General features: G+C 45.7%; 2 protein-coding genes across 2 annotated transcripts in view; both read right to left on the bottom strand.

Annotated features, from left to right (window-relative positions):
• Positions 1 to 1,405: 1,405 nt before the first annotated feature.
• On the bottom strand, positions 1,406 to 6,380 carry nrarpa (NOTCH regulated ankyrin repeat protein a). The gene is made up of 2 exons (XM_052051760.1): positions 3,101 to 6,380; positions 1,406 to 2,964 (listed from the first exon to the last, which is right to left on the bottom strand). The coding sequence occupies exon 2, from the start codon at positions 2,670 to 2,672 to the stop codon at positions 2,334 to 2,336; it is 339 nt and encodes a 112-aa protein (XP_051907720.1). The 5' UTR covers positions 2,673 to 2,964; positions 3,101 to 6,380; the 3' UTR covers positions 1,406 to 2,333.
• Positions 6,381 to 7,761: 1,381 nt separating this feature from the next.
• exd3 (exonuclease 3'-5' domain containing 3) overlaps positions 7,762 to 22,986 on the bottom strand; it is a 29,193-nt gene continuing 13,968 nt past the window's right edge. The window contains exons 20-21 of the mRNA XM_052051488.1: positions 8,247 to 8,313; positions 7,762 to 8,143 (exon numbers count right to left, since the gene is read on the bottom strand). Coding sequence (XP_051907448.1) covers positions 7,839 to 8,143; positions 8,247 to 8,313 — 372 coding nt within the window. The 3' untranslated portion in view covers positions 7,762 to 7,838. The remainder of the gene's footprint in view (positions 8,144 to 8,246; positions 8,314 to 22,986) is intronic.

Below are 22,986 nucleotides of genomic sequence, written 5' to 3'. Positions count from 1 at the left end.
CTCTGAAAATGCTTGAAATTAAGCAAAAAAAATAAAATAAAAAAAATCTGAAACACAACTTGCTCACCCGCCCCCTCCTCCCCAAAAGAAACGCAGCACTTTTTTTTTCTTCACAAAAAAAGAACAACACACTCCTCTCATGTACACCACTCGGGCGGCTGGCTCATTACGTCATAAATGTTATGACTCTGATAAGCCTGACAACCACACAATCGTGCAATTTTTAATCACGTTACAATGATCTTACCATCAAATGTATTATTCCCCTTTCAGAAAAAAAAACTGGAAGACAGCACTTCAGAAAAGAAAGTGCCCCAAGTTTTATCATCATTAGATCCGATACACACACGCACACACACACTCAATCGCACATCTTTGCTGGAAAAGCAAGTTTCCGCAAAGTAACATGCACATTTATCACCTGGAGCATATATTTATACAATAGTATTTTGCTGTTCAATATTTTTTTTCTGTTCAGAAAAAAAAAAATCTTAAATGTCGGCACATAAAAAGCCAACCTCAACAGCAGTCATCAGTGCAATATTGAAACAAACAAAAGAAACATCAAGTTTAAGACAAGCGATGCATATTTCATGTGTTGCCTGATACCAATCCAATCGCTTTAGTTTACTGTATTTTGTGTGTGTTTTTTTTTGGGGGGGGTGCCTCATGAGAAGCATACACTTTCAAAGAACACGCACTCTTCCCATGAAGCTGCTGTGTGAAGCCTTTGAAACAAAAAATAATTATGACAAATTACAAGCAGCATTGATTCAAATGTTAGGGTGCCATGACTTTTTTTTTTTATGCAGCGGGCAACTCTCAGGATTTTCTTTGTAAGTCTCTCAATTGCCACATGTTGCGATTTTGTGTGTGTTTGTTCAAAAAGTCAGTAGTAGTAACTCTTCCATCCAAAGCCAAGAGGCGCTCGAGGCTCCGTGTATTTGTGCAATTCAAACTCCCTGCATTTAGAAGCCATTCCACTTGTTGCCTTGACTGAAAAAAAAAAAAAACAACACCCCCCCACAGACCCCACAAAAAGGAGAGATTGCAGAAAAGGCACACTGATGCTTAGCTTGTCTGAACTGGTTTGGTTGTAGTGTGAAACAAACTGTCCCAAATGAGGGTGCAGGATCGTTTTGGGGGGGAGTGGAGGGGGAGGGGGGGGGGGGGCAAAAAAAAACACAACATACTGGCATAAGCACAACATGAGAATACTTTAAAAGTCGAGGTAGCTGGCAAAAAGGCAACCAATCCTGATGGGAGGAATGGGACAGGAGGGGTGGGGGCACACACAGAGGGGATACCTCCACATGGGACAGTTATTTATTTTTATTTTATTTAAAAACTGAAGCAGCTTGAGTCATCCTCTAACAATTAACGATCATTTTCTCTTTTTTTTCCCCCCCCTGATCAAAATGTACCTTCATAAATATAACAAAAAAAAAAAACCCAGCCTGCTTTCACAGCGAGGATGTTAACAGAATACTGAAATGAGTTGATAAAGTGATTCCAATTTCTCATTTTATTTTGTTTTAAAACAAAGCAGCTGGTTTTTTTTTGTTGTTTTCCTTTAAAGAAACAGCACAGTGACCGTTGGCAGACTGGCTTGAAAAGGTTGGACGCCAGCGCGGATGATGGCGAGTTGAATGTTTTGCGTCTCTCTTCAAACAATGACAGAAACAAAGTAAAGCTATCGTGTGCAGTACTTCACAAACACAATGAAGCCATTTGTTGTTACAGCATGCCGGGTAAACAACAACAACAACATAAAAAGCATGACGCCGCTCTTTGAGTTCAAAACAATACATCTGCCTTCTCTTGCTTTGTGTTCTCTTCCCTTTCAAATATTCCAGCATCAAGTGCCCTAATTCACTTTAAATAAGTTAAAATGGCTGTTTTTAGTGGACAACGATGAGCATCATTGAAGATGGGAGGGGGTGGGGGCGGGGTTAAAAACAATGAAGGGGGAATGCACCATCTATAGTAGACACATTCAAGAAGAAAGCTTTTAGGACAGGGGTGGGCAACCTACGGCTTGCGGACCCTTTAGCAGCCAGCCAAGAGCATTTGAAGAGTATCTCATAATAATCATATTTGCATGACGCCAGGAGAACTGATAGGACAAGTGCCCCCCTCCCAACCCACCCCTGCTTTAGTACCAAGAAACTAAGTGAAAGATTTGCATTGAAAGATTCCAATGCAGCCCAATTGATGTTTGGCACGTGAACGAGACAATGGAGTGGAGAGTTTTGTTACCATTGCATTTTTTTTTACCTGACACACAGCAGAGAGAGGGGTGGAAGAAGGGAGGCAGGCTGGGGAGTGAGCGATCACCGGGCCCCAGAGGAGTACTTGGCCTTGGTGATGAGGTATAGCACAATGTCCTGGTGGCCCCCGAAAGCGGCGATGTGCAGTGCGCTCCAGCCCTCCCTGTTGGCGAGCCGGATGTCCGCGCCGAACTTGACCAGCAGCTTGACCAGCTCCAGGTTGCCGTCGATGACGGACTGATGCAGCGCCGTCTGGCCCTCGGGTCCGAACGAGTTGACGTTGAACTCGCAGTTTGTCATGTTCTGCAGCAGCGAGTGCAGCTCCTTGGTGTTTCCCCTCTTCACCGCCTCCTGGAAGACCCTCTGCGGGGCCGAACATGTGGACACGTCCGCCTGGCTCATGGCTGCGTTGGAGGACAAGGGAAGGGGGAGGGAGGGCGCCCGGTAATCCCGTCTAGAAAGGCACTCGCGCTTGGCCACACTTGTTTGTATATCCCCCAAAAAATGAGTGAAAACACACAGATCCTCAAGGTAGATGATCCCCGTTTGCTGCGCGGGGGGTGGCGGCGGCGGCGGCGTGGCGGTCCGTAGTTTCCTAGCAGCGGCGGATGATGTTCTATTGGGACACTTCGGACCTCTCTCTCCCTCTTTGGTTCCCCCCACGTCCACGTCCGACGTTGATACAAGAGTCTGCCTGTAAACGCGACACACAGACACGCACAAAGTCCAACCTAGATCAGACACGGGACCGCATTCCACCACATCCAAACGCGTGTGCAAGGCTTTTACGCACCGAAACTTTGGATTCGGAATGAATTTTACGGTCTTACCTGTGGGACGAGTGTTCTTGGACGCCGAAAATAAGAGGAAAAAAACTAAACTAAAACAAACAAACAAAAAAAAGATAGAAAATCCACCAGCGTGCTGTTTGCTCGGCTGCGTCCTCAATGCGCTCTGGCCGGCTGGTGGCTGCGCTCTGGAGGAATATTTTACGCGTCCTTTATTTGCATGACAATACAAAGGAGGAGGGGGTGTGGGTGGGAGAAACAAATGTGGAGGAATGGGTGGAAACCCGGCGAGGTTATAGGCTGATGCCGGCTATCCAAGTGGCGAGGCGGGCGGGAGAGGCGTGGTCTTCCCTGTCTGAGACCCCCATGACCCAAAACGCTGTCATGTTATCTATCTATGAGCCTGTCATTTTTTATTTTATCGTTTTACGGAAGTTATAAGTGCTGTAAAACATTCTAATGTATGTAACTAATCGATATGGGAATATCTACATCTATCTCGCAATAAAGAACTCGTCGCTATGATTTCTTTTCAAGGACACCCAATATCAGTAATACTGAGAAACTCATCACACGGTCTAATAAATATTAATGAAAACATATAACCCGGTAAATGCGTATAAAAATATGAATCGAATCGGAATTAGGGTGCGAATATGCGGGCATTTTCCCCATGACAAATGACGCGTTTAGTGTTGTTGTAATCCGGAAACTTTTCCATTTTGTACAAATTAAAAGTTACAAGCAAACGTAGAATTTCTTAACTTTTTAATTACTTGTTTACACTATAAAGTTAAAGGTCGTTAAATGTTCGTGGGAGTATGTTCCAATGCACACAAAACCGCATGTGATGAGAGGGGAGGGGGAAAAAAGGGGGAAGCAAATGGCACCACAAATGTCCCACAAACGCAACCCGGAAGTCTGTCCCCTCATTTAGAACAACTGTCGCGCAGGAGATTAGAGTCGGCTTCTTAAATCATAAACTGCGGATATATTACAGTTGTTTTGAAACGACTAGACTGTGTGGGACTTGACATAACAAAAGGGACCGCTCTACTTCCTCTTTTTTTTTTTGCGAATGAAAAGAGGTGACGCTGTGCGGGGATTGACACGCCGCTCGGCCACCCCCACCACCGTGGGAACCGAAGCCTGCTTGCGTGTGTGTGTGTGTGTGCGTGTGTGCGTGCGTGACTGACTGACACCTCGCGTAAGAGGTGGTGAGAGAATATTGCTGAAGTGCAACAAACGTATGGATGGAGGAAATGAGTGCAAACCGCACAAAGGTGTATGTGGGCCGTTTGCTCCGTTGTGTGTTCTTTCCCACACTCTCAACTGTACATTTGGTGCACATTTGCGGCTGCAGGTTTCAACCTAACTTGCCTGCTTTCAAAATAAAAAAAGAGCCTGCAAAATATACAGATATAGAATTGAATTACTTTAGCATGATCTATCTCTGTCTATATATGTTGAACTTGCTAACAACTTGTTAGAATGTCGACCTCACAGTCCAGAGGTGCAGGGCTGCGGAGGTTTTCTGCGGGTACTCCGGTTTCCTCCCACATTCCAAAAACATGCACGGCAGATTAATTGGGCACTCTAAATTATCCCGAGGTGTGATTGTGAGCACGAATGGTTGCTGGTCTATGTGTGCCCTGCGATTGGCAGGTAACCTGTTCAGGGTGTCCCCCGACAACTGGGATAGGCTCCAGCACGCCTTGTGACCCCGTATGTGGGGGTCAAGCAGAGAGAGAGAAGGTGGGGGGGAAGGGAAAAAAAGGGGTACAAGTCCATTTGGAGTCTGTTTGTGTTGATTGATCCAAAAGAACAATTGTAAGGTTCCAGTTCACCCCAAAGGGTATTCAGATGTGATGAAAGTCAGTAAGGTATTTATCCAAGAATGCCTTTAAGGCATGGCCAATGTGCTCAAAGTAACGTAAAAAATTGCGGAGGTATCAAACCTGAATGTGATTCAGCAATGCATTTTCATGGGCGCGTCTACAGGTGTCGGTGAGCTTCTTTATTGTTTGTTCCCACAGCTGCAAACGTTCAAACACAAAGCTCTGACTCACTCCAATCAATGTGGTGAGAATTTGACTCTGATCTTTTTAGGTCGTATTTAGAAACAGATGTGTATTCCTTTTTGCCGCCGTCACTGACCTGCAAGAGTGCACACGTATTGTACTTCAAAAGTGGAACGCAGCTCATGATTTTTGTGTGTGTGTGTGTGTGTGTGTGTCAATGGGATTTGGATCTAAATGTGTTTTGCTCATGTTTATGTGTGTGTTTTTCAGCCTCTCTCTTTGACTTGGTGAATGGAGGAGAACTTGCGGAAAATCGGGAACATCTGTCCACCATCAGAACTTGGCTCCAGTGCGTGTGGACACTTGGAAAACATTTGCGCAGACCGCAGCAGCAAAATGCTTCAGCGTTTCTTCCGTTTAATTCTTCGGAATAATTCTCTGGGAAGCGGCCAAAACCAGATAAACAATACTTTGGGAAATAACAAAAGGATGATTGGGTTCAAACAGTTATTATCGTATAATTGAGACTACTAAATCATCCATGGTGGAATGAACTTTTAGAATGATCGCAGAAGTCAATTGCGGTTCTATTATTGGAGCCCTATCTCCATTGGATCAAAATGGTGTTGATAAACAAGGCGTGCTTTTTCCAGAGTCAAGACAAAGAGCCCGGAGCCCGAGGTGACACGTTGTAAACGCACGGGGCGGACGGAGCAGGGCAACTCGCTGCGCAAGGCCGAGGTTTGGCGCCGAGGTGTGCGGGGGAAAAGACAGGAGGGGTGGGGGTGGGGGGGGGGGTGTCCCGGGAGAGGGTGGAGACGGTATGCATGCATGCCCCCCCCAAAAAAAAAACGAGACAGGAAAACCCGTGGAGGAAATACGTGTAAAACTGTCATGTAAAAATCTCAGTTAAAAATAAAACACAACACCCTCAGATTGGTAACAGTGGCATTCTTGCTGAAAAGCCTGAAGAACCCGCTAGTGTGTGCGTGTGGGTGTAGAGCAAGTGAGCAAGAGAGAGAGAGAGAGAGAAAAAGGAGGTGACGTGGTACTGTGGAGGGAGGGCCTTCTGCATCCAATTCATTCCGGACACCACGTGTCCTCGGAGCGTGGGAAAGAGGCGAGCTTTTCTTCCCAGCAAAGAAAGAGCAAGGATCAAATAACGTGGCGCTGCGGCAGAGATGGCGCTCGGTGCACAGGCAGCAAAGGTTCACTCTTGAGGAAGGAGCTTCTGCCTGGAGAGAAAGTGGCAAGTTCGGCAGAGTCGAGGCGAGATGAGAAGCGGCTTGCGTGCTTCGGTTTCAAAGGCAGGAGGAGACGTGCACAAAGACGCACGGCGCCGTGGCGGGACGGAGGCTCGAGCAGTGCGCATCATAATCATTTCAATCAGTTGGCATCGAGACAAAATTTGGTCCCGTCTAGTTTTATGGTAATCTTCGTGTTTAGCTATCCAAAATACTGTATATCGTAAAAACAGCAACACCTAACAAGATATGTTGAACGGAATTGTGTCGACACAATTCCAGAATGTCAGACTTGGGACTTTGTGCGCAACAGTTTCTTGTTAAATTCCACATTCCATTTTCCACATAGAAGAAGCAAGGTCGGTTTCCGCGACACCCGCAATGAACGGATCCCCTCTATTATCCTTCAAAAGACACAATGCCTTACAAAGTCCCGACAGACACCTGCATTGTGCATGGTGTAATCTTACCATGACCGACAAAGCCTCAATCTGCGGAGAGCGAATCTCTTGAAGTTACGCAATTAGCAATATGGCATTCGGTGACATTCAAGAAAGAGTTCCTCAACTGTCAGTTCCGCAAACTGAATGGAATGTAGGATGATTCAGAACAGTCAGTCATGTGTGATTGACAAACACATTAATGAGTCCCAGCACAACATGCCTCAAGGAAATCAGATTTTTTTTTTTTTGGGAATGCCAGCCGTCAATCAAGAAAAGTGGACACATGCCAAGCGTTAAGGATAGTTGTATTTTACGAGTAAGGGAAATATAATTGGATCTCTTAAAAACAGTCGAGGGCCAAGCACAAAGTCAATGAAGGATTTACAAAGAGAGGAAAAGAGGTTAAGAGACGAAATGTGAAGGAATTCTCACCGCACGTATGGGGCTACTCTTTCAGGTCAGAATCCCGCCGGTCCCCATACCCCAAGCTGTTCATGTTACACCTGTGTGGCCTAAACCTTGCTTTTTTTTTTTTTTGTATAGAAAACGCCAGCAGGAACGGCATGCTCACAATGCTGCAAAAATTCAATTCAAAGAATCACAGGGTTTTTTATTAACAAATGCTGAATGTACAGTTCTACAATTCCCAAAGAGCCGATGTTTAAAAAGTACAAAATAAGACCTGCTTTTAGCTCAGCTTCTTAAATAGACAAATTAAAAGAAATAAAATCATGACAATTGGAACTTGAAAAGTTCCAAGCAAACTTTGACGTCATTGCTAACATGGCGAGTGTTTTCGAGGTTTCCATTTAAGTGACATCACTTCTTTTTAAGGAACATCGGACAGATCAAATTGTGATACAAACTTTTGGTTCACTCCAATTTAAAGCCTCGACAAACAAACAAAAAAATGCTTGCAGAAATGTGATGATAAATGTTTACATTTTAACCCAAGTAAGATAAAATCAATAAAAAAAAAAAAAGAAATCAGGTCGCTTCCTATCAGTATCACCCATACCATAATGTCAGGTGTTTTTTTTTTTAGTTGTATTTTTACATTTAGTTATTTAAATTATTGTACATCTTCATCTGTGATGTGCATGACCCCCTTAAACATGGAGAGAACGCGTCCAAAGTGAGAGCCCTCCCAGAACACCTTTCCACACCGGGTACAGACAAAGTAGTGTGGTACCCTGGGCACCAAGGTTGGCGGGACTGTGTGCAGCTGTATGGGCGCCCCCCCGGGAAAGCTCAGAGTCACTGGGTTCAGATCTGACAGGGAGGCCCATTTACATTGAGGACCATACCTGGGGAGTTCAAGATAAAGCGGCTCCTCCACTGGTGGCGTCGGTGACGAGTAGGTCGCCTGCAGAAATCCTTCAAAAACAAAGAAAGAAGCAAAACAATTGAAAACAAGCAACATGTATACACACACACACGTTAGCATAATGCTACGCTAGCTTTGAGGTGCTTGACTTACCTTTCTGTTTAAGCATCCTGATCATGTCTTGTCTGGTCAGTGCCACATACTGATCACTGTTACACGCCTGTATTTAAAAAAAAGTAGAAAAATATACACCAGGAGTTAGTTAACCTTAGATAACTAATTTTGTAATACAAAAAGGAAAAATAACAAGACAGTACTACGTGGAACAGTGCTTCCAATACACATGCGAAAAGATGATCTTCGCTTTTTGTTTTGGCTAAACCGACAAGTGAATTGTCTCCCAACTTGTATTGGCGGGCGTCCAAGAAGCAGACATTTTTCCCACCTCGTTGCTTTGGTGGGAAAGGAGCAACACAGATCCGATCGATGGGAGCGTGTGTGTGTGTGTGTGTGCGGGAAGATCGTCGACGCCTCTGTAACGTTCACACGTCCGTGCCATCCGATCCTCGACGGTGGAGGACACCCATCCTCCCCAGCAGGACATTCGTGACCTCTCGTTTGACCCCCCCCCCCCCTCCCCCTCCGACCAACGTTCGCACGAGCGCGCGCACGTACACGCGCCGACTCACACTCACAGACACACACTTGTCTGTTGGCCATCCTGACAGCATGTGAGCGCTAAAAGCCTTATCGTCACACCTGAGCTCCACCCAGCAAACAAAAATTTGACTTAAGTGCAGGGGGCTTTAAATCAAACCCCATTCAACACATCTCACTCAAGTAAAAGTATTAGCCGTGACTAGACGGGCACTTGGGGGAGGCCCTCATCCCGACTCGGACAGGGGACTCAAACCCTTCTCTGACTGAGCATCATGGCTCTGGAGGTGCCAACTTTCCGCTTTACCCTCTCACTGGCAACGAAATGGCCCACGGGCTCTAGCTTCGGCCGTCCCTGGCTGAAAGGCGAGCCGTGTATGCCTCTGTGGTGACTGAGGTCAAGACACGGGGCGAGCGGCTAGACAGTGGAGGTGTGGGAAGAGGCTGAGGGTGTTAGCTTCCGTCTTGTCTGTGGGAATGAGACTCATCCCTCCCGTTACGCCGCCTTCACGCTCACACACACGCGGAAAACATGCATTTGCAGAAAGAAAATTCCACCGGCACAGACAAAACACTCGCGGTGCGTGCAAAAACCGCGCGCATTTGAACTCCCGCAGCTCACATATACGAGCGAGGCGGCAGCCAGAAAAACAGAGGGCTATTTGCTCAGCTCAAAAGTTTCCCAGAGCGGAGCAAGCCAGAACCTGCAATGAACTCTCAAGGCTAAGCCACGCACAAGGCACAGGCACACACGCAACCTGCATGGAAATCTTTTTTCCTGATTCATCCAAACACGGCAACAAGTGCAGGTATGCTGTGAAAGCGGACGGCAAGGCACACACACACACACGGGGTGATAAATCGGTACGGACAGAATTGTGGAGCGCTTTCAATGAATTTGGGGTTCCAAAATGGAAATCAAGTGCAAAATGAATGTAGTCAAAGTGGGTGGTTTGTGTTTAAATAAATACAGATGGCAATGCTTCCATCTCACTGGCTGAGACCGGATGATTTTTTTTTTTTTTGCTGCTTTTGGCTGGCCGAAGCACATGAAGACTAGACTTTCCACATCAATATATTTAACTGCTTGACTTTTTTTTTTTTTTTGGAGAAAGAGAGGAATTAATGCCAAACATGTGCATAGGTGATTGTACAAAAATCCAAAGGTGACTGCACATTATTGTTGTACAAATAATCTGTCGTGTCGCGTAAAAAAAAAAAAAAAAAAGATTACATATAATTGCAATGACACAAAGCGGATTAACAACCTACAGAAATTATGTTACAAAACGTGGACACTAATCCTCCTCTTCTTTTCAGAAGTTCTGAATGACGCGCAAGGGCCGAAGCGAAAGAGCGACAACACGAACGGAGAAACCGAGTCGTGACCATCAGTCGGTCGGTATCGTGTGAGCACTTCAATCGTTAGCTTTGACTTCCTGTCGTTTGTGATCTACTCCCGCTTTTAAACCAACACTCGTAAAAAGGGCACGCCGGATGCCCGGCTTGAGCAAGACGGGGCGATGTTTCGGCTTCTAACCACAACGCTCATTTCAATTAGCAGGCATAAAAATGACAGACTCGAAGAGATCAAAAGGACGGTAAAACATTCAAACAGAACTTTGCTTTTTAATTGCACTTTTTTTTTTCCTTTCTAATTTTGGACACTTGCGACACGTCGTCTCCTTCTTTTGTTCCTTCAGTGTTTTCCAGGGAACCTCGGGTATTCTCACACTCCGTGTGGCCGTGCCAGAGAAAGAATGCTTCTTGCTGTGACAACAAAGGCCATCTAAAGTGTGATACTGTGTTTCAAAGGATGGGAGGTGGTGGAAAAAAAAAGGGGGAGAGAAAGGGGGATATTGGAGAGGAGATGGGAGGGGGGGGGGGACACCCCCCCCCCCCCGACGCGCTCACACACCCTGCGCTGACTCCGCAGGCAGCTCCCATGGGAAAATCCTACACCAATCTAAAAAGGCGGCACTTTTTAGGGCCGATGTAGGTCACATGCTCCGGGCAGCCAATTGCGTGTCGGTGAATTGGATTCAAATTGTAGCACGTCAGGTAAGGGGCAGCGTGGGAACCGGGAGAGAAGACGCGTCAAGTGGGGAGCACGATCGTTTCCCTTTGAAAATGTTGCCTTTTTCCATTGGGATGACTTTGGAGTCCAGGGAAAGGTTAAGAACACTAAACCTGCTGCGGTCTAACGCATGTGCACAATATTTATGAAAAGTACATAACTTTAACCCTTTCATGCACCCTTTAACCTGAAAACATGACAAGCTGTCCACTGTAGTAGCCGCTATCCGGAAATGATATGTGACATGTTCTGCAGTCTTTGACATTGATGAATTTGAAAATTAAATAAAAAAATATGGCACACTGCAAAAAAGATTGACAAGCACACTTCAAAACCCGCTAAAAAAGGCTGACCTAATTTTAGCATTTACCATTGAAATACATTCAAAATACAATCAGCACACGCTGTGTACAATATGAGGTGTTTTACAACCAGAGAGTTGCGAGGAACTCGGGAGGGTTCGTTTGAGAGGAACTACCCGCTGCGGCGGAGGTTCCTCAAGAATAACACAAGCCTTCGAGGGCTTATTTCTATTTGTATTCACACCGCCGGGAATGTCCAAGTGACATAAGCCAATGGTTAGCATAAAGGGGATTCGATGATGTCACTTGTCAACCGGGATCACGCTTCAAGACAACTTAAAGTCGGCCACGAAAGTGACCTTTGTCTGCCAAGTATCCAAATCGGACTACAATCTGCAGACAGAGCTCAGCATTTGGAGTCTCACAAGACCGCACTGCGGAAATGCAACATCGTGAACACGGCCCTCAAATCAGATTTTACAAGCACATTTTGTCTGAAAATAATGGCTGACCTTCAAATTGTATGACTTAAGGGACACTAAGCATTCGAGGCCAAAGATCTTTACGAAAAGAACATTCAAGCACCATTTTTTAATGGCAAGGTAGTGAATTCTTGACGCATGAACAAAAAATAGTCAACAAGCACGCATAAAACTGAATTGAACTTTGTCGCCTGAAAATCTGTTGGCCCTTTCTAAAGTCAGGTCACATCTCTTTACAAGTCATACTTGTCTTTTGAGGCATTTAAGAGCAACTTGAAGACCACATGTTGAAGTGACCCGCATCCGATCTGGAAAAGCTCAGATATCGTGCGGTTTGTGCTTCTGGCATTGCCAAGAAAAAGTCACAAATGAAGAGGGAGGAGGGGGGCCGGGGGGGAGACCTGGGACTCATTTTTACTGCGGTGTGAAGGTAGCGCCAATAACATGATAGAGGATGTCAGGATCTTAGCCTGTGTTTCTGGGAGAAAAAAAAAGTGGCACTTTAAAGTTGTTTGAACTAAGAAAATAAATACTGTGGTTTTGGAAGTGGCTGTAATCAACGCCAGACTTAAACTGGAAGCAAACATGTCTGTCAAGTGGTAAACAGAAATATTTTTATTGGATCACACTGTGCAAACGAAAAAGTCACATTGGCCTCATAGTCTTTTTTTTTTTGCAGGCTGTAACAGTTTAGTTTCTTTCTTCATGTTACCTGCAACATTTCATTAAAAAAAAACAAAAAACCGTTTCAGGGTCAGTGGTTACCAATACTACGAATGCCTTTTTACTTCAGTAACATAAATCTATTTTGAAGACAATTTTTGGCCACCTGATTTCAACCTTCCGATGCGGAAGCGAGGCAAATTCAGCATAAGCGCTAAATGTAAATTCTCTGCGTGAAAATATTGAGTCGTCCACACTACACTAAAGCTGGGTGGAAGGTGCGGGAAAACATACCGTGGACACATTTCCCACATGATCCTGAGGGGATCTGGGCAGTGTCTCAGATGCCTGCGTCTGGCGTAATTAGCAGCTCTGGTAACTAACCACGACCACCTGACGACACCCTGAACTTGGACCACAGCAGAGCTTGTCTGGACTTGACATCACACACTCCTTCTGACTCAACTAGCTTGCATGCACACGCACACACGCACAGGTCAATGCATAAACTGGACAGATGTAAAAATAAACCTATAACAACCATAAAAGTCGTTCTGCATATTCCCAGTGATGCATATTTTTGGCCCGTGGTGCAAAGCGCAACATTTTACAAAATCAAATATATGCTATGTTTAATCTTTTGATAGCTATCAGGCAAAAACAAGCAAAAAATAAAAGAAAAAAAAGTAGGAATTTGGACAATGGACAAGATTTCTTCCTCGTCTTCCTCCTCCCCGAGAGCCTTTTTATTGGAGCTCAAACGTGTACAGGAGATGATAACGGTTTATCGAAGATAACAGTCTGGCCGTCACACAAATAGCACCGATGCTTTCCCCTCAATCTTGGCATAGTCAGTTAATTCTGTTTTCTCCCCACTCAACCTTCAACCCCAACCTCTTTCCCTCTCGGTTTCTCTCTCCAAGTGGACCTATGTTGTCTCTCTTGCTCCATGTCTCGCTTAGAGCTTCATCTACCCCCTTCCAGGGTTCCCTTCAATCTCCCTCGCCACTTCTCTCTGGTTGTCCCTCACCTCTAACCTCCTCCTTTTCTCTGCTTCTCTGAGCACTCTTTCTTCCCTCTTCAGATGCCAGATAGCTGAGGAGGCCAGTCCTAAGACAAGCAGCTCAGGAAAAAAAGCACGGCGCTGAAAAGCTCCATTGACAATGCCGTTCGCTCGGCAATGTGTTTTGAGGAGGGATAAAAATGCATACAAAGCTGGATTAGACAACCGCCCTTGCTCTATTGATGGGTAGCTTTTGGCATTCTGGGTGAAAATGGAAAAAAAAATGAGTGGAAATTGAAGGCTGGCACTGCAAACGGGTAGCAGATGACATGCGACGGTTGGCACGTTGCTGTTTTACAAGTGGAGCCTCCTCATTCCTGAGCTAAAGTAAGGTTGTTGATGCTGCGACACCCATTGCCCCCCCCCTGACATGCGCAAACCGCTCCGAAACCGTCACAACCCCTGCACTCTAAAACCGTCAACCTGAAGCAAGCAGCGTGAACATCACATACGCACACTTATACAGAAACAATAAGGCTCATCTTGGGAGAGCCACCGGCAGAATCCCGTATATCAGCGCGGCTCACCCTGGAGCCCCCCCCCCCCCCCGACTTTTACATCGTTCTCATCGGTTCCCGATGCCGAGGCACGCAGGGAATGTTATTGTAATGTTGAGTGACTCATCCGAGACTGTAAATATTGACGATAGCGGCTGCCGTAAGCAGAGCCGCTCTGTCTTGAAGACACGGAAGGTCACCATAAGACGAGACCGGAGACATGCCGTTTGGCAAGTGCCCCCGATTTGGAAATGTGAAAGACATCAGTAAAAGCCATCCAGGTAGACAGTATCGATATTCTTCACATCCACGGCTGCCTTCTTTGTTTTCAGTAAAGTCATAATTCCTTGATTCACATCTGAACAGGGTTGTTTTCAAAGTCCGGCCTCCCCACGCAGGCCATTTGTCTTGTTGACATCAAATATGTTATCGGGATGAAAGCAAATGTGCGCCGACTCTGGAAAGGCGAGATAAAGGCACATAAAAGAGGGAGGAACGCGGGGTTAAGTGGCAATAATCATGCGGGATAAGACGTCAGTGGGTTCGTGCGTGCACGCGAGTTCAAACTCACATCAAAGTGTTTAAGGGCGACTTGCCCATGTCAACAAGAGACGCAGGAGGGGGGGACACGAAGCTTTAGGCGGGAGGCAGAGAGGAGCTTGAAAAGGGAGTACACGTAGGGGGTTGAAGACGGGTGACGGTACGCCATCATGAACAAAGACAGCAGGCGAAGGAGGGTTAGGGAGAAGTGAGGTGAGCGATGTGGGTAAAAACCGAGAGAGTGAGGCTTCCAGCGGAATAAATCACCCCAAGTGCGAATGCGGCCAGGTAAAAGCAAGATCGGGGAAGATGGAGATTTTTGTCTGCCTTGCACATGCTTTAATTCGACTATTCCTGATTTCTCCGCGACGCTTCTGCCTCTCCGCAACCGGCCCCAGCGAATTCCCTCGGGCCAGGGGCAGTCCCCTTTCAGTCTCCAGTGACACAGTAATTAGAAGTGTGGGAACTGAATCCAACCCTCTTTCTGAGACCCCCCCCCCCCCCCACTCCCCCACTCCCCAATCCTCCTTCCCTCCCAATGCGGGCTTGCTCCCATCCTTTCACTCGTCCTTGGCCTGGGGGTAGCTTCAGGGAACCCTTTCTCTCAACTTCCTGTGCCACCTTCGTCACCTCACCTTCGTTCTTTCGCGATGTTTTTACATCAGGGTTAACTATATATAAGCTCAAGCCCCAAACTTCCTCATATGTTTCCTGTATTGCCATAACAGTGATACGTTATGTAGATAAACCAAATAACCAGTGGTCAAACTAATGTTTTCATTTCTGGGGGGGGGGGGGGGTGTCTATACTTGTTGGATGTCAAGTTTATATAGGCCTCAATTACAAGAGGCTCAAAGGTCTTCACAAGCCCACAGTTTACAGAGATTGACAACATTCCCTGGTCTAACCCCACCCCCCCTCTCAGCCCCTCCATCTGGGCAAGGAAAAACTCCCTGAAAATCCATTTGGGAAAACGGAAGAAACCTTGAGAAGGGATCACAGATGGAGGATCCCCCCTTCAGGATGACACGGCCGCGGTGGATGCACCAATGAGCAAGCATGAAGTAATGGAAAGCGGTCACAAAGATTTTTTTCAATGTCTAAGTATACTTTTTGTTATCGCTGGTAGCTGGAAACATCATATTTCCAAATTTGGTCAATTTCCTATTTTTGCGTCATTAGCCAGTCCAAAGTATTGGTGTGCTCTCTTTAATAACAGTGTTTGTTAAACTCACTCCAAAGTTTTTTTGTGTGTTATTGACTCAAAAATAATCATTTTGGGGAGCCGAGGTTTCCATTCAACACCAACGTGATGTAACATTCTGCAAAATGCAGAATCAAAGAGTGACGTTTAAGGAGACCGAAGTCAAGACATGCGACGATCTGTCAATCTTTTCGGCACCCTCAATGACACCAAGTTGAATGTGAATATCATGTTAATATTATGTCAATAATTTATTTTAACAGAGAAAGCTCGTGACTGACTTTTGTAAACGCAGTCAGTTAAATTAACAGCCCTTAACCACAATTTGGATTCAAATGTGTAAATGTGTCTACATGATGCAAAAATAAAAATAAATACAAGTCTTGCAAAATGAGACTGTAGCGGTAGTGAACAAAGGGCAAGATGAATTTTGACCTTACATTGTCATCTAATTATAAAGTGGACTGTATCGTCCGTACTGAATATGATTGATGTCAATTTCACGGATGGGGGAGCAAAGCCCGTCAACAACTGGTAATTCAATTCAAAACATTATATCGCGGGGATCCTGAATCCTCGTGGGCCACCTGTGAAGTTCATGGGAGCTACATATCACACACGTTCACACACACACACGCTCTGGACCCCTTACCCTCCATTCACCCCCACCATAGCCATAGACACCCCCCCCCCACCCCCCATCAACCCACCCCAACTCCCCTCTCCAGCCAGGGTCCCCAATCCCTTGGAACAGAGCAACGCTGTCTTTACCGCTCTCCATCAAGCCCAACGCCACCGCCCCAATCACCCCCCCCCCCCTCCCTTCGCTATCTCCGCGGCGATAACCATGGGAACAGCAGCACTGTGGGAACGGGCCACTAGTTGACCAAAATAGACAGCAGGAAAATGGAGGGAACGAAAGAGCGAAAGATAGAAATGACTCCCGGGATCCAGGAAGGCTGCACGTAACGAGTCCAGAGGATCATCACGACAGACAGGTACTCGGGCAATTGCAGTTACCTTTGGTTTGCTCCGGCAACACAAGGGCACAGTGAGTGACTTGACCGCGGCATTTATTCTCACCTCAACTGTATTGTGATGTGCCGCTGTCACTCACATTTCTTACTGTTAAAATAGTCGCAACTTAGCACTCTCCAACCACAGAGACCCCCCCAACCGAAGCAGACACTGATGCCGCAACCGCACTGCCCCGAAAACCACACGAGCGAAGGCATGTCTGAAAGGTTCAGAGTAGACCCGAGTGGAATAGTTCGGCCGTGACGATGCGCAACTTATGTCCTTATAGTGCCATTTTTTTTTGTTGAAATCGAGCCAATTTTGGTGTTTGTTTGTGTTTAAGTTCCATAGGCAATGCTACTGGTCTCCAGAGAGCATACACAAAAATAGTCACATGCAAACACGCTTTGATGACGCAAGATAAAATACCGGAATTAAGTTCCGATGAGAAACACGGACACTCGGCTTCCTTGGTCTGAAAGGGGAGGAGAAGGAAATGGGGGGGACACATGCAAATAACATACCATCGTCATGTTTTCTTTCGGCAAATATAATTTTCCATTCCATTTACAGTCCAGTATAGCCTCCCAATCCCATCATACAAGTTCAAGAAATCTACTCTTGCCTCGGTATCATCCACATTACTCTCAGTCCAATGCATGCGGTTGCTGTACATTTCAATTTGGCTTTCTTGACTTTTATGTTTGACCACACTCATTGATGTCACGTCATCCTAAAGGGGATTAAGCGTTACATTCCATTTTATCTTTCTTAATCTTTCATTTAACTCACCATTTCTTTCTCAATATCATTTTTTTTAAAATTAGCATACTTATCCCCCCTGTGCTCATCCAGGCCTTTCCCAGGCCAAGCAAGCCTGACCTCCCGAGACTTCTACCTCTCAGATCCCTTGGGGGTGAGGGGGGGGGGATCCGCCAAGGGCTATTCCCACCCGCCAAGCGCATTCACTTTAATCCGACTCTGTGTAAAAGAGTCGGAAACGAGAAGGAAACTAAGAGGTGCCCGCGAAGCCCGTGCAAAAATCTTTGTCAACCTTGTCACCCCGATGCCAAGGTTATATTTTCACACCCTTCCATCTGTCGTCGTTATTCTCACAAATCGGTCGAGAACGCTAATCCGAATGGTCGCTCCAGCCCGTCGGTTTTTCCAGTCAAACAAACCTGATCTGTTCCCAAGATAAGGCCCAAAATTTTAAACAATCAAAATTCACTTGACCAGCTTGGCAAGCAGTAAATGTCCCACTTCCCCAAACTAACCATGAAATATTATTCATCAACCAAGATTTACAAAAATCGGAAGAAAGAAAGTCACGCTGACTGGTTTTATGGCACATCGGTGGCTTGACAAGCGGAATACGATATACAGTATTCCAATAACGCTGTCGTGAAAAAATATTCTTTATCCAAGACAGTACATGATTTGCTGCTTGCTATATTGCCTTGTTGAAAGAAAAACTAGACCCCAAACTTGAAAAAAAACCTGCAGACAAATAATGTCAGGAGAGCCTCATTGGTGAATGGAAAGAAATATCGTTTTTAAAGGTGGAGGATTAAAAAAAAGCCGATTTGGCCGAGACGGCAGCATCTGTCGCAAACACATGATCGCTGTGGTATATACTCTCTTAGAAGTCACATCAACAACAAAACAAGCCCCAAAAATGCGCTCCTGACAACATTTTGTCAAGTCAAAGCAAGAGCAAACACGACATCAAACGCATAATTACATGTCGAGGAGACACGCCAAGGTATCAAATGCAAGCCAGAGTGCCACAGAGTCAAAGATAATAATAAACTAAACAACCGAGCTCCCCGCTGAGAAGGGCGGGAAGACTTCAACGTGCGAGCTTGTGTTGCGGCACAGGCAGAACGAGCTGCAAAAAGAGCTTTGCTATGCTGCACTGCCACTTGAGTGTGGGAGAATGCGTTCTGCTTCACTAAGCTGCAAAGGCCCAAGATCACATTTCACGATCGCGAGGGAAACCATTATACCATGACCGCAGACACAGCAGCAGTTATCTCGGGAGGGAAATGCATGGCTGCTGGGACTCGTCCTTTTTCTTTTTTCCACTTATATTTCATGAGACAGAATTGTGTGGCAACTTTTTAAGAGTTGAATTTGCAAACGTTGTACATCACGGCTGCATAACGGCATTAAGATGCTCGTGAAATTTTCCAACCGAGACCAATAAAATGCTAAACCTTTTGAAAAGGAAGCCGTTGGTTCTGCGGTTTAGTGGCCGTTTCCCCCGACAACGAGCATTTTGGAGGCTGAACGCATCCTCGTGCTTCACCGATTTGCTTTCATGAAAACGAGAGATTGCGAAGGCACTAAATTTCAACGATGGGATAACTAACAATCAACTGATTATTAGCTAAATATTTCTGATGTGATGGAGAATTATCTTCATGTTCTGAACATAGGATTTATTGGGCAGAATAATGCTGCAAAGCAGTTACCGGTACAATATTTTTGCAGGCTGTTGATCATTTCGACATTGTTGTCACTGCATGAGATTAAAAATTTTTTTTAATAAAAAAACAAACAAATATTTTGTCTGTTTTTCTGTGTGATATTGTTGGCATTATTTGAGCTTTGGCTTTGTTATTATGCAGCATAGATGTGTCCCTCCCTTAGGAGAGCAGGAGGGCAATCACTCACAGCAGCAGTCGGGCCATGCAGCTTCTGTGCTCTGCAAAACATGAGAAACTTCCTCTTTCTCTGAGGACGTTTCGATGGGGGAAAGCATCACTAAGTGGTTCCCTTTTCCCGAGCTGCGGGGGAAAGTAGACCCTCTCGAGTGCCTCTCGGCTTCCCCTGCCTCCCCCGTGAGCCAACAGTGTGGTCGAACACACACACACACACGCGCACACACACACACACATACACGCACACACACACACCGTGTGGTTTCTCCTCAGGAGGGGAACATAAACAGGGCTGTCTGTCTGCAAGCGCACAGCTAGTTCTCATGACATCACCCGCCCGTCAGGAATGCACCGCTCTTGCCCTGTCGAAACCCCTCCATCGGCCAGGAACTGGCACGCACCAACACACACATGCACAAAAGCACATGTCGAATGATTAATGTACCACCACGGGCAATTTTTTTTTCTCCAGGAAATGTATAGTGTACACAACACGCACGCAAATGGCATTTGAGTTATTTTTTTCCCCCTTGCATTCCATTTCCTCAATGGTGGTTTTTAATTCATGTTCTCCCCCTGCGTGCCCCACGTTCCTTATCATTTAGCCCCATCGTTCCTCACCACTTATATACGTGTGTTGTCGCAAGACCACCCACACACAAAGACTCATCAAGAATGGCACAGGTGTAGGCCTCCACCTCCATCTTAACCATGTCTTTGAGTTTTGACTGCCACACACACAGCAAGCTTTTTTTTTCTTAATCGGAGTCAGCACTTGAATTGATAAATCTAAACTGAAAGACACACATCATGTCGCGACAGGTAACTGGCACCCAGAATCTACTTAATAAGTTACATAGATGGCACCAAGCAATGCAGTACAAAAATAATCACTTTGTGGTTTGCAGGCACTCGGAGCTGGACATAGCCAGTATCCAATACCAGGACGGAGCTTATTTGGAGCAGTTGGGGTAGTTGTTGAGTGTATTTACTTGTTTACAGCTGATGAACTGTGACCTAAAGATTGCAAAAGCGTTTAACGTGAGCCAACTGACTGAAGCCGTGTTTCCACCAAGTGCTTGCTCGTTCAGGTGGTTTGCCAGGGTGAAGGCTTGTGTTTCTGTGGTTGTGTAGGCGGGATGATCATAGCGGCATCAGCAATGTGAGAAGCCTAACATCAGACGACACCAGCAAGATGGGTTTCACTGATTACGGTAATTAGGCAAGGAAAACGAAACAAGACACGGCATGATGCAGTTTGCCGAAAGTACCTGTAATAACACAGCTTTGAAAGTAACTTTCATGCATAATTCAAGACTAGCAAATAGGCATCTGGGGCAGGTGTCGGAGTTCTACTGTTCCTGGTCCCTATTTTTGTCAAATAAATTTCCCCCCAAAAATGCAACTTATATTCCGGATCGATTTGTGTGTATATATGTTTTTGTCTTCTTCAAGATGCATTTTTGGACTGATACAACTTTATAGTTCGAAAAATAGGGTAACTATGAAAATCAATCAAATGCTAACCTCTATGTTTTTCACACTTGACAACATGAACTTTGGGTTGCCCAGCCCAGATGTGACCAGAATGGATTCCTGTAAATGGCCGAGCAACTAATTCAATATGCAGGTACTATCGCCAAACCACCATGGAACACCGGACAGCTGCATCATGCATCCTGAACAATTTGGTTTGTAATCCCATTTACGCTGGGACAGGTCCTATTGCCTTTTTTGTGTGGTTCTCGGTGCATTTTTATTTAACCCTTGACAGGGTTACTATAGTGGACAGTTTGTCATGCTATCAGGTTACAGGGTGCAGGAAAGGGTTAATATACAGAAGAGTGAGGCGCAACAGTGGCTGCGCAAAAGGGACTTTTTTGTTTATCAGCAAGCGTGTGTGGAAAACAAGGGAAATTACGCATTACTTCCTTGTATTGGCGCTTAGAGGAAAAGCCCTGTTGAGGCTCTCTCCTCCCTTCTCACCTCTCTTCCTCCCTTTCCAACTCCCTCCTCCCTTTTCTGTCCCTTCCATCACCATCCTCCTCCATCTTTCTTGTCTTACTCAGCTCCAATTATCTCCCAGTGGTAATACCCCCCCCGCCCCCCCCCCCCCATCATATTCCATTTTACATGCCAACCTCCAGCTCACCTTGTCATTGTCATGGACACTGGCTTCCTTCTCACACTCGCTCCCTCCCCGCCTCTTTAAATCCACTCTGATTCTCACAGGCTCGGTGACAGGAAGCAGCTTGGCTCTCAGACAATGGAACACATCAAAACCCGCCACCAGCCTCGCCAACTTCACGCACACACACATGTACACAAACAGAGCAAGACAAACAGGACATTCCAGCTGCCGGCTGCACCGGATTCCTCGCCTTTGCTATACTGAAACGGAGAGTGAGACTGAGGGTGGGAGTGGAGCAGCGAGGCAGGGGGCAAGGAGCAGATGGGGAGACGGGGTCAGACAGCGAGAAATAAAGGAAATCTCAGGCACTCGAGGAGAAGAGCAGATTCAATGTCAGGGAGCAAAAGATACGGTCTCATTTTGTACAATGGGCCATTAGCGGAGAGGATTTTACATCCGTCCGCAGCAGTGAAGTGGAATAAAATGCTGCGGCTCACCAGAGAAATCATACCTTGATGGATGATGAAAAATTTTGAAATACTACACTCACCGCAACAGAGTTGGCATGTGACCAGACTTTGTGCAATTCTAACAGTCATTGTTAACTACACCAGCTGTTCCTATTTTCATGGGGGGAAAAAATTCAAGGGCATCAATAAAAAACATATATATTTGAAAGATATTGATATTGAAAAATGCTGTTCATTTTTAACCAAAACCAGTACCTCAATAGAGATACTTAATATTTAGTATTTTAATACTGGTACTGATATACTTTTTCCAGGTATAGTACTGCAGTTAAAATGTATACCATCAACTTGATTTTTCAAGTAGGAAAGCTATTCTCGAAATACCAGCCTTCCACTCAATTTTCAAGCTAATTATTATTGAATGTGTCAGCTCCTGTTCTACTTAATAAATCATTTCCACATCATATGACAGTTCCCGGAGAGCCAAGTGAAAGCTACATATTAGTGGTCCATTCATGGTTTGCACAGTGGGATTTCGTTCTGGTTTGGCTCCAGGCAGACATACAGACGCAGCAGGTTTCCCCTCCACATACACACATGCCACACAAAAAGTCAAAGATTTTGGTTCTTCAACTTAATGACGGCATCCAACTGTAATAATGTACAGCATCAGTCAGATGTAGAAAATGATCACCCTTGTGCGTGTGCACCCTTGTGTACTTTCTCAAGCCCTGCGTGTGTGTGTGTGTGTGAATGTGTGTAACAGGAGACGCGAAGCACTCACCACACACAGTGGGAAATATTTGGGATGGTTTCCCTCGGAATGTTTTGGCATGCCTATGGAATGTCGTACCCCCCCCCCCCCCTACTTTTTAACCATCCCCAACTCCCTTTTCTTGCTGTTGCTGCTCCCTCTCATCTCCTCAAAGCATAACCAGTGGGAAACGCATCAATGTAACCTTGCAAATCATTGGCATGGGGGGGGGGGGGGGGGGGGGATCCTCAGACCTCCAAACTCAGCATTTTATAGAAGACCCCAAAAATGGTCTGTTTGTTCCACGTTGCATCATCAAAGGTCCGCGTTCATCTGCATTGACTGTTGATTCTCAGGCTTGTGCTTCTCA

Source organism: Hippocampus zosterae, chromosome 18, assembly GCF_025434085.1.
Source record: "Hippocampus zosterae strain Florida chromosome 18, ASM2543408v3, whole genome shotgun sequence".
Classification (NCBI taxonomy): domain Eukaryota; kingdom Metazoa; phylum Chordata; class Actinopteri; order Syngnathiformes; family Syngnathidae; genus Hippocampus; species Hippocampus zosterae.
The sequence above is the reverse complement of the archived record's forward strand: the minus strand, read 5'-3'. Positions and strand labels throughout refer to the sequence as shown.

What these genes read in the sequence shown, in the direction of transcription:
- nrarpa (XM_052051760.1), bottom strand. Translation starts at nt 2,672, where the DNA reads ATGAGCCAGGCGGACGTGTCCACATGTTCGGCCCCGCAGAGGGTCTTC.